The sequence below is a fragment of the Leucopleurus acutus genome (assembly GCF_964270905.1).
Source record: "Leucopleurus acutus genome assembly, chromosome: 8".
Taxonomy (NCBI): domain Eukaryota; kingdom Metazoa; phylum Chordata; class Mammalia; order Artiodactyla; family Delphinidae; genus Leucopleurus; species Leucopleurus acutus.
The window spans coordinates 9965077-9983874 of record NC_139151.1 but is presented as its reverse complement, the minus strand read 5'-3'; the positions used below and the strand labels follow the sequence as shown (position 1 = coordinate 9983874).

Sequence of the window (18798 nt, the reverse complement as noted above, 5' to 3'; positions counted from 1 at the left end):
TTTCCACATACTCCAATTTCAGGGATAGAATGTGACGTGAGAAAAGGAATTCAAGGATAAACAGACTTCTTGGGACCCCAATGTAAAGGGCACAGAGCATAGGGGAGTCTGGTTCCCCACTTAAATCATTCTCTTTTGATCTGTGAATGTCATATTCTATTTCTAGTTCCACCTACTTCTAACCTGACCTAACCTGAATTTTCCTGAGCTCCTCTGAGCACAAAAGGAGCAATAGATCTCATCTTTTTTTCTTAATTCCCTTATTTTATTCAGAATAAACTACATTCCAAGCCTAATTTGCCCAATTTGTTAAACTACAAAATTTTTCTGATTCCCCAATTTTTCAAGCTACAAAACTCTCAGTTGCTATAATTTAATCTGTCTTTAGTAGAACAGTGCCTTCAGTCTAGAGTCAGAGATGCTGGCTTTTCAGCAATCATAGGCCTTAAGCCCAATTACCAATTTGTTGGATTCAATTTCATATGCAAAGCAAACCTAGTTGTTGGCATAAATACATAAAGTGCTATATCCTACTTCATCTTTTATTTTCAATACATATGCCCACAAGCATATATACAATTTTTCACAAATACATAACTGTGATAACATGCATGTGTTTCGTGGGTGTGTATAATCCCTTGTTATTTATTCTTTTCCTTCTTCTTTGGCTACCTTGGGCCATGCCACACACAGGCCACGTACAGGCACCTAAAACACAGTTTCTTCATGGTCTTCTTTTACATCTGGTGCATTAAAATTCAATTTGTCAAGCTCCATTAACACTGATATGCATGGCCTATCGGGGTGCAGATTATACTCCTTTTTGGAATGGTTTCTCAGGAACCACCACGTGATGCTCTCACCCCAACTACTGCCCTCCAATTTAGCTGGTAATTAACCTCCCCAAAGTAGGATACCTGTTGAGTTAAATCACAGAGCTTCAAGTCCAGGGGAAAACTAAGGTCAATTTCCAGATGCCTAATGACACTTCACATTTCTATAGCAACTGAGCATTTGAAAACTATTTGCATATGCATTATCCCATTTTGTGCTTACAACGAACCTTCGGAGTTGATATTTTTATTTCTTATTTTATAGGTAAGGACATGACTTGTCATTCAGTAAGTAGTATAAGCATACCACACTATACTCCCTGGATTTGGGATAATGTCAGCTTTACATTATCATGTTCTGGTGACTATTTTGGAATTGACTATACGAAAAAAGAGATTAAACTTCTGAAGCGAAATGCATGTCCAAGAAACGGAGATTTTTAACTCTAAATGTATGAAGTTGTAGGCAGTAAAAACTCCAGGCCTTGCCCATTTCCTCTAACCCTGCTGGTGTCTGAAACACTGCCCACCTGGTCTGACTCCTAACAAACATTAGCAGTAGTGAGTTGAATAAAACACAAGAAACAGTTAGGTGCGGGGAGATGCTCATACCTGGCCTAACCACAGGACTCCCACTTGGAAGAGAATGGCTGCAGCAAAGCATGCTACAGGGACAGAGTTCATTCTTAGGGAATCAACAAGGCAGCCAGGGCTCCAGCTCCCTGTCTTTCAGGGAGCACCGTAGTGGGGTTCCCAGTCTTGATTGCTCTAACTTTTCTTAATTCTCAACTTCACACTCCCGTATACTACTTTCATCAGAAATTCATCATTTGTGGATCTCTGCAACTGCTCTGTTATTACCCCTAAAATACTGATGAACTTTGTATCAAAGAAGAAGGTCATCTCCTTTGAGGTCGGCTTGTCACAGCTCCACTTCTTGCTTGTATTTGTCATGGCTGAGGGTTACATGCTGACCCATGACATCTGTGTCATCATATCTCATCAGCTCTTGCTGGTAGTTGCAGTATTTGTAATGGGGTTAGTTGGTTCAACCATAGACATTGTGCCTTGTATTAAAATTGTCCTTTGTGAGTTATTCATCAGTCATTACCTCTCTCATCCATTACCTTGTATAATATTGATATGACAATTTTCTCTTTGACTTGATTCAACGTTGGAGTCACTAGATTAACAGTCCTTGTTTCCTATGCATTTTCTCTTCAGCATCCTCCACATCAGCTTCATAGAGGGCAAGTCCAAAGCCTTTAGCAGAAGCTATGGGATTTTTCTCTGGGTTTGATGCATTCATGCTTCTTCCTGGTTCTCTCTCAGATTGCTTGCTCTGGGAGAAGCCAGCTGCCATGTAGTGAGAACATGGAGTGCTTCTTGTAGTTGACCTATGGAAAGGGTCACGTGATGAGGAAATGAGGCTGCCTGCCACACGGAGGGCTTCTGCCAGGAGCCGTGTGAGTGAGCCTCTGGGACATGAGTCCTCCAGCACCAACCAAGCCTTCAGATGACTGTAGCCCCAGCCAATCTCTTAACTTTAACCTGATGAGAGACCCTGAGCCAGAGCAACCCAGCTAAGCTGCTACCAAACTCCTGACCTACAGAAACTGGGAGATGATAATGTTTATTGTTTTAAGCTGCTAAGCTTTGAAGTAATATGTTACACAGAAATAATTAATGCACATATGAAGAGATATTCAAATCATGAATTATCAAGAGCAATGCAAACTAAAATAACATGATATCACTTTGTACCAACAGCTCTCAAACATTTAATCTCAGGACCCCTTTGCACTCTTAAAAAATATCAGGGCTTCCCTGGTGGTGCAGTGGTTGAGAAACCGCCTGCTAATGCAGGGGACACGGGTTCGAGCGCTGGTCTGGGAGGATCCCACATGCCGCGGAGCAACTAGGCCCGTGAGCCACAACTACTGAGCCTGCGCGTCTGGAGCCTGTGCTCCGCAACAAGAGAGGCCGCGACAGTGAGAGGCCCGCGCACCGCGATGAAGAGTGGCCCCCGCTTGCCACAACTAGAGAAAACCCTCGCACGGAAACGAAGACCCAACACAACAAAAATAAATTAATTAATTAATAAACTCCTACCCCCAACATCTTCTTTAAAAAAAAAAAAATCAAGGACTAAAGAGCTTTTATAAATGTGAGATATATAAACTTATATTTACCACGTTAGAAATTAAAACTGAAAATCTTTAAAGATTCATTTTAAAATAAGAATAACAAACCTATTACATAAATATTTTTGTGAAAAGTAACTATATTTTCCAAAATAAAACAAAAATTTAGTGAGAAGAGTGATACTGCTTTATAGTTTTGCAAATCTCTTTAATACCTGGCTTACTAAAAAACAGATGGAATCTCATATCTGCCTCTACATTCAACCCATTGAAAAATCACATATCATGTAGCCTCCAGAAAAGTTTACATTCATGCAAGAATAAGAGTTAAAGACCAAATACTGCCAATATTCGTGTGAAAAGAGTTTTGACCTTGCAGGCCTCCTAAAAGGGCTTCAGGGACTCTCAGGGGTTCCTGGACCGCACCGTGAGAAGCCCTGCTTAACATCCAACAGAGTGACAAACATTTTTAAGTTAGGTGGTTCTAACTGTTGGTGAAGATGTGGAAATATAGGAAACTATGCATTACAGCTGTTCTAGGAGCAATATGATATCACCTAAGACAAGTTAAGTATATGTTGCCCTACGATCTAGAAATTCCAGTCTTTGATGTATATCCCAATTGAATTCTGTCATAGAACCACAGGGGGAAATGTGCATTACTGTGGTATAAGGAGTACAGGCAAAATGAATACTCGTCAACAGGCAAGCAAGTAGATAAAATGCAATGTTTTGCAGCAGTGGAAACAATATATTATCTGTGTACATAGCCACATTGATGGACTTTTAGGGGTACAGCGACAAGTTTTTTTTTAAAGTAAGAAACCATAAAATATAAAACATAAAATCACTTACGTGTATTAAAATTATAACGCACAGACTTTCAGGCAAAGTTCAGTATGTTATAACAGGCAACTGTTCCTGTAGCCATAGAAGAAAAGGCTGTATTAATTACAAAAACTATGTTTTGTGGATATCAGGAAGTTGTGGAAGAAATGAAGACAAGATGAATTAAAATTCCACAGGAGATAGAACCATTTTGAGGTAACAAGACAATCTTCAGGAAGTTTTCCCCTGGAGGAAGTTCCTGCCTCTGGGTGCCAACCCCACTTTGTTCTCGGTCCACGCAGAGGGCTTTTGCCAGGGAAAAATGAACCATCAAAGCTCTTAGTGGTAGTTACAAGGTGGAGTGACAATAGGAAATTTGAGAGACTTCAAATGCATGCCCAGTCTTCCCCACAGGACATTTCCTGAGCACTGGGGCTGTGTGGACTAGACTAAAAGCCTCTAAAATGCAAAGTGAAATCTACACTCTGTGCTAATTATGAAACAAATACACTACAAAGGGAAGGGTCCTGCATTAAAGTCACTGACCAGACTCACTGAGGCAGTCTCTCCTTCAAAGCATTTGCCAGGTTGAGAAGCTAAATGCAGCAGGAGGCTAACGAGCTACACTGAAATCCTCTGAAGAGGAAAATAGACCCTCTCACAGTCTTTCAGAGCTTAAGAGACAAAGACCCAACAGACTCACTCAAAATCCTGGAAAGATCAGGCTCTAGCAATAGGAAAAACTAAATGTACACTGACTCTTACTAAAACTCCAGTGCAGACCTACGTCAACTCAGACCCTGATTGGATTCAGTGGTCAGTTCCTCACCCTACATGACTAATAGAAGAAAGGGGAACTGTCTTTGGTAAAAGACAGGATCATCCAGAGCATCTCTGGTTCCTATGGTCCTTTATCCACGGTGTTCAGCATACAATGCAAGTTCCAAACAGTAATTTTTGCAAAAAGTAGACAATAGGAGCAGATCTACAGATTGCCCCAATCCTGGAGTTAGCAATAAGGGTTTAAAAATAACCGTGATTAATATGATGAAAAAAATAGAAGACGGATAAATTAGATGAAAGTATGGAGATTTCATCAGAAAACTAGGATCTCTAAAAAGAATAAAATGGAATTTTCTGGAGTGAAGACATCCTAGTCCTGATGAGGTGTGTATTACACAGGTGTATGCATTTGTCAAAATCTGTGTATGCATACTGAAGCTTTGTGCATTTCATTGTACATAAATTTTACCTTAAAAAAAACAAACTGTAAACAAATATTGAAGTATAGTTAGTGATGTGCGTGCTGAAGTATTTAGGAAGTAGTATATCAATATTTACAATGTACTATGAAGTATATCCAAAAGAAAATTGGATGGTTTATGTGTGGATAGAGGGGTGGATAGAAAAATAGATACATAACAAAGCAAGCCAAGTAGAATGTCATAGAATTAACTGTTACAGATGTTCACTGTAAAATTCTTTCAACTTTGCTGTATTTTTAAGTTTTTTTCATAATAAGATAGTAATACAATATGATGAGAGAATATTATGAATAATGGTATGCAAATAAATTTGACAATTTGGATGAAAATGGACAATTTCCTCAAAAATTGTGGTTTAAAATATTCCACAAATTCTTTGACACTCCCTTTAAAATGTGGAGCCCAATTCCCATCCCCTTGAATATAGGCTGGATTTCGTGACTTCCTGCTATTGAATAGGAAAAAAATAGAAGTAGCAGTTGAAACTTCAGAGGTTAGGTCATTAAAGCACAGCGGCTCCCGCTTTGCTCGGATCACCCGGTGAGAGGTGGGGAGGTAGGGAGAGACCCACCTGCTGAGGAACTGAGGCCTCCTGCCAACACCCAACAAGGAACTGAGACTCCTAGAAGATATAAATAAAACATATATCTGGTGATGGTCTCATATGCAGAATATAAAAATAAATTCTGCAAATCATTATTCAAAAGATATACAACCCAAGAGGAAAGCAGGCAAAAGACTTAAACATACACTTCACAAAAGATTTCCAAATGGTCAAAGTGGCCAACTGCATTCATGATCAGAGAAAACCCCAATCCAATGTCATTATACACCTTCCAAAATGGCCAGATTGGTTTTAATTGCAAAAACATAAGGAAGTGGAGAAAATAGGACTCTCACAAACTGTTGATAAAAATGCAAATAAATATAACCACTTGGAAAACGAATAAAGATGAACATATGCAAAGCATTATGACCCAGAAATTCCAGTACACCAGTTTTCATGGGTATATAACCAACAGAAATGCATACATATTTTCACCATAAGACACAAGTTAGAATGTTCACAGTAGAATTATTTTATAATAGCCAGAAACTAGAACTCAAATGTCCATCAGTTTGGTGAATGGACAAACAAGTTGTTGTATTTCTGTGCAATAAAAAGGAATGGAAATCTGACACACACAGCAACATGGATGAATCTCAGAAATATGTTGAGCAGAGAATCCAGTCCCAAAAAAATATGTACATATGATTCCACTTATATAGAGCACAAAAACAGGAAATAAAATGGATTCTCAGAGATATAATGTAGGGCAATAGAAGGCAAACACAAAAGAGTGTATACATACGATTCCGTTTCTATAAAGCATAAGGGAGGCGAAATTAATCTAGGCTGTTAGAAGTCAGGATAATGATTATCCTTTGGGAAATGATGGTTATTAGAAAGGAGCACGAAGGTGGCTTCTGGGGTGTAAACTAAACTTCTGTTTCTTGATCAGATGAAAATTTATGGAACACGTGTGTAGTAATGTATGTATATTATACATCATTAAAATGTAAATTATTTTTAAAAGGCAAAAGAAAATACATGCATATGAACCAATAATATTTGGCAAAATACATTTGGCAAAAACACATATAATAAAAAGATACAGAAAGGGGAGTGTGGAGAGGCTGATGGGGAATAGAAATAAAGGATCCCTTCTCCCGCTGCCAGGCCTGGATCACTGCAATTAGTGCACACAGGACAACTCTGATTCAGAGTTGGCCTCTAGCCCGGGGAGGGGGAGAGAGGCAGTGCCAGACCACATACCATATATCTAAAAAATTAGAAGTTATAAATCAAGGAAGCAAACTGTTAAATAAAATATGCTCTATATCTGCCTACCTTGACACATATAGACACACACACACACACACACAGACACACACACACCTTCATAATGATCAGGAATGCCAGGCTCCAATTTAGAATATTCGAACTGCCCAGATCCCTTCTTCCCAACCCAGCTAAGTCCCACATTGCAAGAAGTCTCACAGTTTCATGTGTGGACACCCAGGACTTCTAAATTCCATCCAAACCCCAACAATGAGCCATCCCTAAGGCCCAAGGGTGCACACCAGCAGCATGATCTGCCGATGGGAGAATGTACCTGAGGAAAAGGCCTGCACAGGCCCTGGAAGCAGGCTGGGGCCATCTGGGCAGGGAATTACAGCATCCCTGGTGCTGGAAGAGCGGTCTAGGCGCATGGACTCTGAATGAGCACATCCCCTTGGCCCCATGCACTCCTTGCCTTGTGGGAAGGCCACAGGCAGAGGGGCCCAGTGTGAAAGCCAAGGTCAGGGCCTCTCTTGCCAAGTCTAAGGGCAGTCCTAGAGAGAAGATTATCATATGCCCCAGTGTTTGCTTTTCCACCGACCAAGCCCACCAAATTAAAGTAAGAGCTGACATTTACCCTACACTCTCCAGTTTACAGTGTATCTTCCCATACAATGCTCTTCATCAATCTTCACAGTTTTGTACAATCAATATAATACCATTTGACAGATGAGAATACAGAGCCCAAAGTGACTCCCTGCAGTCACGCGATGAAACACAAGTACTGCCAGGTCTCCAGTGGGAGACTTTTCCCTCCAGATTTCAAAAGTCATGTTCTTTCTACTACTCAACACTGCCACCCATTCCTCAGCTTTCTAGAGAACTGACGGGAGCTTAAAAAAAAAAAGAAATTTAGTAAATATATGGAAATTGTAAATACGCAGTTGAAACATTTTAGAAAAAGACCAGAGGCGGGGAAGGGAATGTAACCCCAAACACAGATCAGTTTCTGGGAGAGAGCCTGGGCCCAAAGCAAAAATCATCACTGGGACAAAGAAGGCTATGTAGGAGCAGCAAAACTATCTGAGTCTTGGGGACTCCGTTCCCACCCCAAACCACAAAATGAGGGCCTTCAACACATTTAAGCAGTCTCCACCCAAATTCCACACCAATTACATGGGGGACCTGCTCCACAGCCCTCCTGCTCTCCACCACCCCACCAAAAATACTTTATTAATGAGAGGGCAGCATAAAGCCACGGGACTGCATCTGCTCGGGGAGAATCCAGAGGACAGGCTGGCACCAGCCCCAGCTGACACCCGACCCTCCTCCAGCGAGGACCCACTAGGCTATGCCTCCCTCTAATTACCAGGTGCCTGGCTCAGGGCCTGGCCAGTTATTTAGAGAACCAGCGCCCACGCCTCGCACAGATATCCGTAAGGCCAGGGCTGCAGGCACCGTCTGCTGAAAGCCTGCTGCCTGAAGCTGCTACCTCCTGACTCCACTCTCCTGGGACCCCTCCTGCCACCCCCGTGCCCAAGCTCGGGGCATCATGTCGCTTGCACACACAGCTGCAGAGTACATGCTCTCAGATGCCCTGCTACCCGACCGCAGGGGCCCCCACCTCAAAGGACTGCGCCTGGAACTGCCCCTGGACCGCATGGTCAAGTTCATAGCCGTGGGCTTCCCCTTGTTGCTGATGTCACTGGCATTTGCCCAGGAGTTCTCCTCTGGTAAGTGGCTTCCAAGACCCAGTGGGCCCTGAAATGAGTCAGCCCCCACTGTCTAGATCACATGACTCGGGCCGGGCATCACCCAAAAGGCAGACTATGCATCCGTTTGGGGCACCAGCAAAGCAGAGGTGTTAAAAAACTTTGAAAGTCATTTCTAAAATTTTCCAGTAAAATATATTTGTCTTAATTTCAGTATTCGCATGTTCTGTGTCATTGTAGTGACTAAACTTTTATTTTGAATTTCATGTGGATGATAGAGATTAGGATCCTATAATCTCTCCAGGATTTATGACCTCTAAAGGTCTTAAGTAGCCAAGCTTCAGATAAATCTCCTATCTTCTTGGAGTCTTCTTGCTACTCCCCACCTCCAGGATTATTGACTTGAGAACCTATTAAGTGCCTGACAGAGTCTGGCGCATCACAAGTGCTGAATAAATCCACTCCTTCCTCTCCAAGAGCTCCAGCCCCATGCACGAGCACTAACAAACACCCAGTGTTCTAGGTGCTAGATTAACACAGCGAATCTGCCACCTCTATTAAAGACAACGTGGACTTTCCCGAGAACTGGGATTGCTGGCTTTCTTTTCTGGCTGTGTGCTGAGCTCACCACCTTGCCCAGGGAGCTGTGTCAGCCTCCCACTGCCTCTTCATTCACCCACAGTGCAGACCCAGAAACCTAGGGCCTGGGAAGAAGACAGTGCCTGCCAGATTCAGAAATGGCCAGAAAGCTCTTAGCTGATTGTCCCCTGGATCCCCGTTCCTCCACCCCAACTCAGGGCTGCCTCAAAGCTGTGTTTCTGTTCCAGGGTCTCCCATCAGCTGCTTCTGTCCCAGTAACTTCAGCATCCGGCAGGTTGCCTACGTGGACAGTTCCTGTTGGGACTCACTGGTTCACCACAAACAGGATGAGTCTGGCCAGCACAGGACGAAATCCCTCTGGCCTCACAAGGTAAAGTGGCGGGGGCTCTGTCAAGCCTGCCTCACGGCTGGGTGGCGGGGGAGCAGAACTGCATCGATAGGTTCTCTCCTGCCCGCCTCTGCTTTTGTAGTTTGCTCATTGACTTTCGCGTCTCAGGCATTCTTCAAATATCTGGTCATATTTGCTCACCCACTTTTATCTGATTGGAAGTTTTGTGCCTAGGGCTGAGGCTGTCAGTTCAAAGTAATCCCTTTGGGCCATTTCATTGGGGAAAACCCCAGATATCAGTATCTGCAATCTGATATTCTGGGCTGGTCAGTTTTCCCAAGAAGAATCATTCAATCCCTAATTTGGGTGGAGGGGGCAGCGTGCAGTTGGTATCAAACTCGTCTGCCAACCCTCTGGGAACTCAGCCGTGGGTGTCGGCATTCACTACTCATTCAGCTCACCCCCGTTCTCAGTATGTTCCCCTGCCCTCAATGGACCCAAGTGCAGAATCCGTCTGGTTTAACGTTTCCAAAGAATAAACCACAAGGGCGGTCGGCTGAGTGCACCATGTTTCAGAAAGGATCTGCGGATCTGTTTTCTCAATATTCCTGTTTCCAGCCCCACCTGCGCCCCCATTTTCAGACACACCCGGTATCTCCCATCCCTGAGTCTTCCTGGTTCTGTGATGAAAACAGCCTGGCTGTACCCACCTCAACTTCTCATCCTCTCCGCGGGCTGGTACCTTCTTTCACGCAGCTGCTTCCCAGGTTTCAATACTTTGTTACTCTTGTCTCCTCTTCTATTTTCTTTGTCCTTATAGGATTATGTCTTTTGGGTCCCTTTATTGTCATTCTAGTGGGGTTTCATGAGGGAGCAGAAGTAATATGTATGTCCAAGGCACAGTTTTAATCAGAAGTCATTCATAACGTTTTCTAGTTCTGACAGTTTACAGGGCCTCAAAATGCCACAGTTCTAGGACCCAGACAAAACCAGAGACTTAATGGAAAGAGTTCATGAGGTGTCTGTCCCTGGAAGTGTTCAAGCAGGATCTAGATGGTAACAAGTTCAAAGCACTAGAGAGGGGATTCATATGTCAGAAAAGAGTCAAATTGTCGATCGTCAGATGGCCTGAGTGCTCGTTAAGCCCAGATTCTCTGGCTGCACCTTAAGCCTCCTGAAACAGAAGCTCTAGGGTGAAAAGTTCATTTTCAAGAAACGTCATTTCTTAGACAGGAGTGAAAAGGTTCTCATTTGCTCTCGTGGTCTAATATACCTTTCCTAGCCTGTCTCTCTTGTTTAGTTCAGAAACACACACATGCGCGCGCGCACACACACACACACACAAATCAAATAGCCTCCCTCTCTCTTTTTCTTCAAACTCTCCTCTAAAATAAAAAGCATCTATGGTTCAGGAGAAGCTATAGGCCAGTATTTCTTAAGGGAATAAGCTCCAAAGTTGGACTGCCTGGTTCCAAATCTGCTCATTCACCTGCTAGACATGTAACCCTGTATCGGGCACTTACCATTTTCATGCTTCAGTTTCTTGGTCTATAAAATAGAGCTACTGATAGTACCTGACGAAGAATGAATAATGCATGTTCAGTACCCAGCAAAAATGTTGCTTAACTGAGCCTCTACGAGTAGGGTTTTTACTGTGGGCAAAACAGTGGGTCCAACCTGTTGGGTGTGGTGAGTATGATAAGAAACATAAGGAAAAGTCCTTTATCTAAGGTAGCAAATAGTGTAGTGGAAGATACCAGCTTTATGAATACCCATTGTCAGTTTACAAATACAGACCAGAAACAGCCCCCAAGGATTCCAAGACAGTGCCTGATGGCGTAGTTTGGTCTTACCAAGAATCCAAAGATGAGAAAAGGCCATTGCCCATGAGAGAAGGCAGGGCAGGCTACGTGGAGGAAATGGGACCTGACCTCCTCTCTGGAGGGTCGCAGTAAAGGTCAGCCATGCCGGGGCCCCTGGCAGGACTTGGAAAGCTATGGACTCTGGATGTCTGGAGCAGTCAGAGAAAGAAAAGTGGAAGATTGAGAATGAAGATGCTTTCCCCTAGGATACCATGACCACCATTGGCCATGATCTCTGGTTAGCTACCCAGGCTAACATGCATGGAGAATGGGGACAGGAAGCTAGCACTCCCTCTTGCTCTCTTTCTTTTCCTTCCTTCCTTCCTTCCTTCCTTCCTTCCTTCCTTCCTTCCTTCCTGTCTCTGTCTGTCTGTCTGTCTGTCTCTCTCTCTGCCCTCCCCTTCTGAGGCAGGAACTGGGGAAGGAGAGCCCCTCACTCAGCACCCTGTCTGCAAGGTTGCAAGGTCTGGGCGCCCTGGGCCTCCCTCCTCAGCTCGCTCTCACCCTGCAGGCCCTCCCCTACTCCCTGCTGGCCCTGGCCGTGGCCATGTACCTGCCGGTTCTGCTGTGGCAGTATGCAGCCGTGCCGGCCCTCAGCTCAGATCTGCTGTTCATCATCAGCGAGCTGGACAAATCCTACAATCGCGCCATCCGCCTGGTGCAGCACATGCTGAAGATCCAGCAGGAGGGCTCGGACCCGCACGCGTTCTGGGATGAGCTGGAGAAGTGAGTTGTCTCCTCCACTGCTTTCTGAAAGACGCGGTCGAGCTCTAAAATGGGATCTTGCAGAGTAATCTTTAAACTGTAATCTTGCAGTAATCTTGCAGAGTAATCTTTAAACTGTCCTCTGCACCATCCTTCTCGAGAATTCAACGTTCTTAACACGTCACCGCATTGACTTTCTATCGTCTCTGTACAGGGAGAGGGAAAGGACTCTGCCTCCAGTTTATAGGTGACTCCACTGAGTCACAAAGGGGTTAGCCTCTGAAAGACCACTTTTTCAGAACCCTGAATAGCTCCTCCCAGGCCTACAGGAAAAACAGCCCAATTCTCCCAGATACTTTTCCTAGGCCCTCCACACACTGTCATCAACCACTTCCTCAGACTTCTGTCGAACAACTAAATGACAGAAGCCTTCCACTCCACCTAGGCAGTCTCCTGCTTTCCTCCTGAACAAGCCGTTCATTCATTTAAGCATTCACCTGTCATTTAGGAGCACCAGACACAGCTCTGGGTGCGGTGGATACGGGTGTGTGTGTGTGCTGGGGGCGGGGGCTTAGCTTGTATTGAGGGAAAACAAACAGTGAATTAGCATAACACATAAGAAAGTTACATGGTAGAGGATAAGTGATATAAAGAAAACTAAGACAGGGGAAGGGGCTCAGGAAAGCTGGGAGGTGGAGGGAGGTGCAGTGTTAAATAGGGTGGCCAGTGCAGGCCCCCTCAGAGCACAGCTGAGCTAAGGTTAGAAACCATATTCTGCCTCGGGTTTGTGTACATCTCCATCCTCTGAAAAAAGCTCTTCTTCTTTCTGTCTTTCTGAACCCTATCTACCTTTGGAAGGCCAATCTAAGACAATATTCTCCACAGAGGTTTCTGAACACTCCAGCTCACACTCTTTGTCTCTCTCTTAACTTTTACAACTACCATGGTTCGTATCCATCATTTTAGCAACAGAACGAGCATTATTTTTATTTCCTATTTGCATGTTTCATCTGCCCCTTCCCTACAAGCCAGACTGCAAGCTTCTTCAGGGCAGAGACTGGATTACATCTACCTGAACACCACAGCTCTCAACAAACACTTGTTAGCAGATTTATTTCTATAAAATGAACTGGCCTAAAAAAAATCATACACAAAGGAAACAGACCAAGAACCAGAACGTGGTTATTTAGAATCCCAGTCCAGTGCTAAGTTAATAAGTCTTAATGCTTCTTAAGGATCCTACTTCAGCTTAGAGATTTAGTCTGCCTTGCCAGGCAGAAATCCAGAATGATCATTCATTATTCACTGATCATTCACTGGGTTTACTGCATTGCACTCATGTCTTGGAGAATTAAGATACACTCACACACCTCTCTTTGGGGAAAGGAGGGGTTATGCTCAAAGAAGGCAGATATTCCTGTGAGCCAGTAATGCCGTGTTGCATACACAGATGCTGTTACTTCCCCACATGGCTCTCTCAGGATACAGTTCTAAATGGTCCCTCCTAATCTTGCCTCCTTTCTTCCCCTGCCCAGGGCTCGGAAAGAACGATACTTTGAATTCCCCTTGCTAGAGCGGTACCTGGCCTGTAAGCAGCGCTCACACTCACTAGTGGCCGCCTACCTCCTGAGGAACTCCCTCTTGCTCTTCTTCACCTCAGCCACCTACCTATACCTTGGCCACTTCCACCTGGATGTCTTCTTCCAAGAGGAATTCAGCTGTTCCATGAAGACAGGGCTGCTACATGATGAGACCCACATCCCCGATCTGATCACGTGCAGGCTGACCTCTCTGTCTGTTTTCCAGATTGTTAGTCTCTCCAGCGTAGCAATATACACCCTGTTGGTTCCAGTGGTAATATACAACCTCATGCGGCTGTGTCGGTGGGACAAACGGCTCCTATCCATCTATGAGATGCTCCCGGCTTTTGACCTCCTCAGCAGAAAGATGCTGGGATGTCCCATCAATGATCTCAATGTGATCCTTCTTTTCCTCCGAGCCAACGTCTCTGAGCTCATCTCTTTTAGCTGGTTGAGTGTCCTTTGTGCGCTGAAGGACACAACCACCCAGAAGCACAACATTGACACAGTGGTTGATTTCATGACGTTATTGGCTGGCTTAGAACCCTCAAAACCTAAACATCTCACCCACGGGATGTGTGATGAAAATCCGTAGTTAAGAAACCATGAAGCAAGAAATTTTATGGAAAGTAAAAATCTCTCCCCTTCTTCACAAGTCTCACGCACTAATATACAAAAACACCCACTTTAGGATTGCTAAACTTGCATTTAGCTGAATCGAACATCCTGTATTATGCTATCCCAAAGGTGAGAAGATATAATCAATACATGGAAACAAATCTGAAAGTTGGAGCTGATGAGTCCAAAAGCTAAAAAAAAAAATAGACCTAGAGCTTAATATGAAGACAGAAGAAAAACTAAGACTAAAATTAAAATCTAGGGACTTCCCTGGTGGTCCAGTGGTTAAGACTCTGCGCTCCCAATGCAGGCGGCATGGGTTTGATCCCTGGTCGGGGAACTAAGATCCCTCATGCTGCACAGCATGACCAAAAAATAAAAAATTTAAAAATAAAAGTTACCATTATTTTAAAAAATTCAAAAAAATATTAAAGTCTAGACATTGTACAAAGGGAGAGGTTTCTACAGGCTATTAAATGGAGGTAGTTTCTTCTCACTCTGTTTACGCCTTTGTAGGATACACACTCAGTTTAGAGCAAGTGGGGTAATCTGGTAAGAGAATAAAGATATGAAATCCCTGGGAACCCTGTGGTGTGGCCTCAAACCCCAGCTTGTCTTGTGGAAGTCACCAACCTTGCCCAGGTATCCTGTGGCCTGCAAGATGGGCCAAGAGATGCTGATGGCAGGAATTTGCCATCTGCTCTTGGGGCTTAAGGACAGCATAGAACAAGGCCAGGGCCATGCATCAGCTGTGGGTGGAGTCTTGAGGTGTACAGATACGCTTTTTCATTGTGTAAACCAGGGACTCACTTCACCAAGGGCTGGGATTGTGGGCTGCAGACTCTGTAATTCTTGATGGGCCCAGATATGCTTCTAATACCCCAGGGGATGCTCTACCTCCACTTACAGCCAATCACTGATAGCAACCATTTAGAACTAAACAGGATAAATAGTAAAGTGCTGTTGGGCCCCAACTCTCTCTTACTCATCTTAGCTTCTAACTCCCATTGCTATGTTTGGAACCTTGATCTGACTCCAAAGGCCATGCTCAGACCACAATACCTTGCTGTCTCTCATTTGCTATTTGTAGAGCTGCACATTATGTATTTCTTCAGAGAATTTTTGCATAAGTCATTTCGACCCCTCTTCATATAGATAAGTAGAAAAGTTAGACAAATTCAGATAAGTTTACCTAAAACAAGCAGAGGGGTCGATATACCGACATTCATCAATGGCTTCCTGTCGTCGCTCGGTAAAAGCCTCGCTCTTCAGTTGGTACACAAGACCTTCACGATCCAAATCCTGCCTGCTCCTCAGTCTCTCCTCTTGCCTCTGTCCACATACATCTTCCACTCTGATCAACAACTTGCAGTTCCCACGCTTCTCACGATGCTGCGCCTGTGAATATGCTGTCCCCACTGCCCAGGATGCCCTCCTCTGTTCTGCACTGGGCCGACTGCTAGCTCCCCTTCAAAATCTGCCCAGGCATATTTCCTTCAAGAAGCCTTCCCAATCTCCTCTTTCCTTCCCTAACTAGGTGCTGCTATGTCATCCAATACCTACCTCTGAGATAAAACTTATTACACTTAATAATATTAATACAGCCCATGTATTTGTCTTTTCCTCTTAAATAAGTTTCCTAAAGGCTGTGTCATCATAGGCACTAATAAATAAATATTCTTCGGAATACATAGTGAATAGTTGCTCAGGAACATTACATTGTCTGGAGAACACAGAACCAGCCACTAAAATACCCTGTATTGAAAAAGCTTTGTACACAAACATGCCCTTCACAGCAATCGATGAGCAAAAAGTCAAACATGGATGTAAATAATTATGTAAAATTATTAAGCCATAACTGGAACATTAAGCAGTCATTTAAATAACATTTCTAAAGAACTTATAATAGCACTACAAAATGACTATGATAATGGTAAGTGAACAAAAGAGGAAACATTATGTTCGGTATGATCTAACCTATGTAAAATGCATTAAAATATTAAACATACAAACTACTACATATAAAATAAGCAACAAGGATATATTGTCTAGCACAGGGAATCACAGCCATTATCTTGTAATAACTTTCAATGGAGTATAATCTGCAAAAATACTGAATCACTATGCTGTACACCTGAAACTAATATTGTGAATCAACCATACTTCAATAAAAAATTAAACATACATGTTAAAAGTGATTCACTTGGGCTTCCCTGGTGGCGCAGTGGTTGGGAGTCCGCCTGCCGATGCAGGAGACACGGGTTCGTGCCCCGGTCCAGGAAGATCCCACATGTTGCGGAGCGGCTGGGCCCGTGAGCCATGGCCACTGAGCCTGCGCGTCCAGAGCCTGTGCTCCACAGCAGGAGAGGCCACAGCAGTGAGAGGCCCACGTACCGCAAAATAAATAAATAAATAAAATTTAAAAAAAGTGATTCACTTCGTATGGCAGCATTATGAAGTTAAAAAAAATCTTCTTTGCACTGTATTTTCTAAATTTTGCATGAAATGTTTTAGAAATTGTAAGGAAATGTTTCAAATGAAATAAAGCCTGCAAGGACAAAATACAGCTGAACAGCAAATAAATCAGGCAGTTAGCAAATAAGGGCTAAAAAAAGAAGAAGAAGAAAAAAAGAAAATCTGTCAATCAGAACTACCTATATTCAGGTTCCGAGGAAAAGTGCCAGTCTATAGTATGAAAGGCAGGATTATGGATATTTTGTAAACTGAAAGTATTCCTGGCAATTTCCAAAAATGAATCTATATGGTTGCCTTGAGTATGTTTGTAAAAGCATACTGGAACCGTGAGTTCCAAAAGGACAGCTTTCAATACGAATGGACAAAAAGGACTCTCGTAATCTTTCTCTCTGTGTTAAAACCATTTTGTCAAGACTCTTGTCACTGTTCTTACAATTCCAGAAATGAAGTACCTGGGTTATCGATTCTAAACCTTTTTTGAACTGATTGTAAGTTACTTATTTTAGCGTTAGTTTTTTCTCCAGTAACTTACTGAACTTAGTGTTTTAACTCTGTACATATTTTCCTTCATTTCCGTATACAATTCTAGAAGTCTAAATTTTGAGTATATACAACGGTAATTATGTATCAGTAGAGTACCTTTCAGTTTAACTATCCATCTCATTATTCTAAAGACTATATTCAGTTTTGAGAGGAAAAACCTGTGACCCAGAGGCTCACTCAACTAGTTAGTGGCATTGCTGGGAGAAAAATGAATACTACAAGGCTTCTGCCTTCCAGCCCAGCTCATTTACCAATACTGCATTCTAAAGAACTGTCTATTTATTTGATGATTAGACAGAACTTGGTTATAAAGTTAGAGCTATATATACATATAAGTTTAGGTACAGAAACATATTTTTGGTTTCATTAGGCAAATATTTACTCAGTGCCTACTTAGTGCAAACATGTTATTAAAAGTGCCGGTTAAATCTTCCATCTTCCCTACTAAATCCTAATCTGAGAGCAGAGGACTTTTTTCTATTCACCACTGTAATCCCAGCTCCCAGTAAAAGGACAGCGTAACAGGCCCTCAAGAAACATCTATGCGAGCTGTGTAAAGAAAGGAAGTAGGGAAAGCAGCAGTCCCAGCAATGCGTTGGAGTGCATCCTACAGTCCAGAAGGCCAGTCTGTATCAAGTGTGGAAAAGTGGTGCTGAAACGCAGTGGGTGGGGTTCGGAAGCGTGTATGAGATTGGCTTCGGGAAGATTTTTGTGCGACTTTAGCTCAACAATAACACGCCTCAGCTAAACACACACACGCGAGTCTCAGACCTCTTTCCAGCCGCCCTCCTCCTCCCCAGGTTCTCCCCTTCCCCTCCCCTTCCTTTCCCCCTCCCCATTCCCTCCCCTTCCCTCCCCTTCTCTTTCCCCTCCCCTCCCATTCCCTCCCCTTCCCCTCCCCTTCTCTTTCCCCTCCCCTCCCATTCCCTTTCCCTCCCCTTCCCCTCCCCTTCTCTTTCCCCTCCCCTACCCTTTCCCCTCTCCTCCCCTCCCTTCCTCCCCTTCCCTTTCCTCCCCTTCCCTTTCCCCTCCCCTCCCCTTCCCTCCTCCCCTTCCCTCCTCCCCCTTACCCTCCCCTCCCATTCCCCTTACTCTCCCCTCCCATTTCCCCCTCCCCTCCCTTTCCCCTTCCTCCCCTCCCCTTTCCCCTCCCCCCTTTCCCCTCCTCTTCTCTTTCTCCTCCCCTTCCCTCCCCTCCCTTTCCCGCCCCTTCCCCTTCCCCTCCCCTCCCATTCCCTTTCCCCTCCCCTCCCATTCCCTTTCCCCTCCCCTTCCTCCCCTTTCCCCTCCTCTTCTCTTTCTCCTCCCCTTCCCTCCCCTCCCCTTCCCGCCCCTTCCCCTTCCCCTTCCCTCCCCTTCCCCTCCCCTTCCCTTTCCCCTTCTCCTCCCCTCTTCCGGAGCCGAGGATCGGCCGAACCGAGACGACCCAACTCCCAGCCCCGGGAGTTACGCGCGGCCGGCGTCGTGATGTAAGTTCCGGTCA

The 18798-nt window shown here is 44.0% G+C and overlaps 1 protein-coding gene across 1 annotated transcript; it reads left to right on the top strand.

The window, feature by feature from the left end:
- Positions 1-8444: 8444 nt before the first annotated feature.
- On the top strand, positions 8445-14274 carry PANX3 (pannexin 3; the record flags this gene model as incomplete). The annotated part of the gene is made up of 4 exons (XM_082843903.1): positions 8445-8625; positions 9432-9574; positions 11906-12120; positions 13635-14274. 4 exons carry the CDS (start codon positions 8445-8447, stop codon positions 14272-14274), a joined length of 1179 nt encoding a protein of 392 aa, XP_082700029.1.
- Between the last annotated feature and the right edge of the window lie 4524 nt (positions 14275-18798).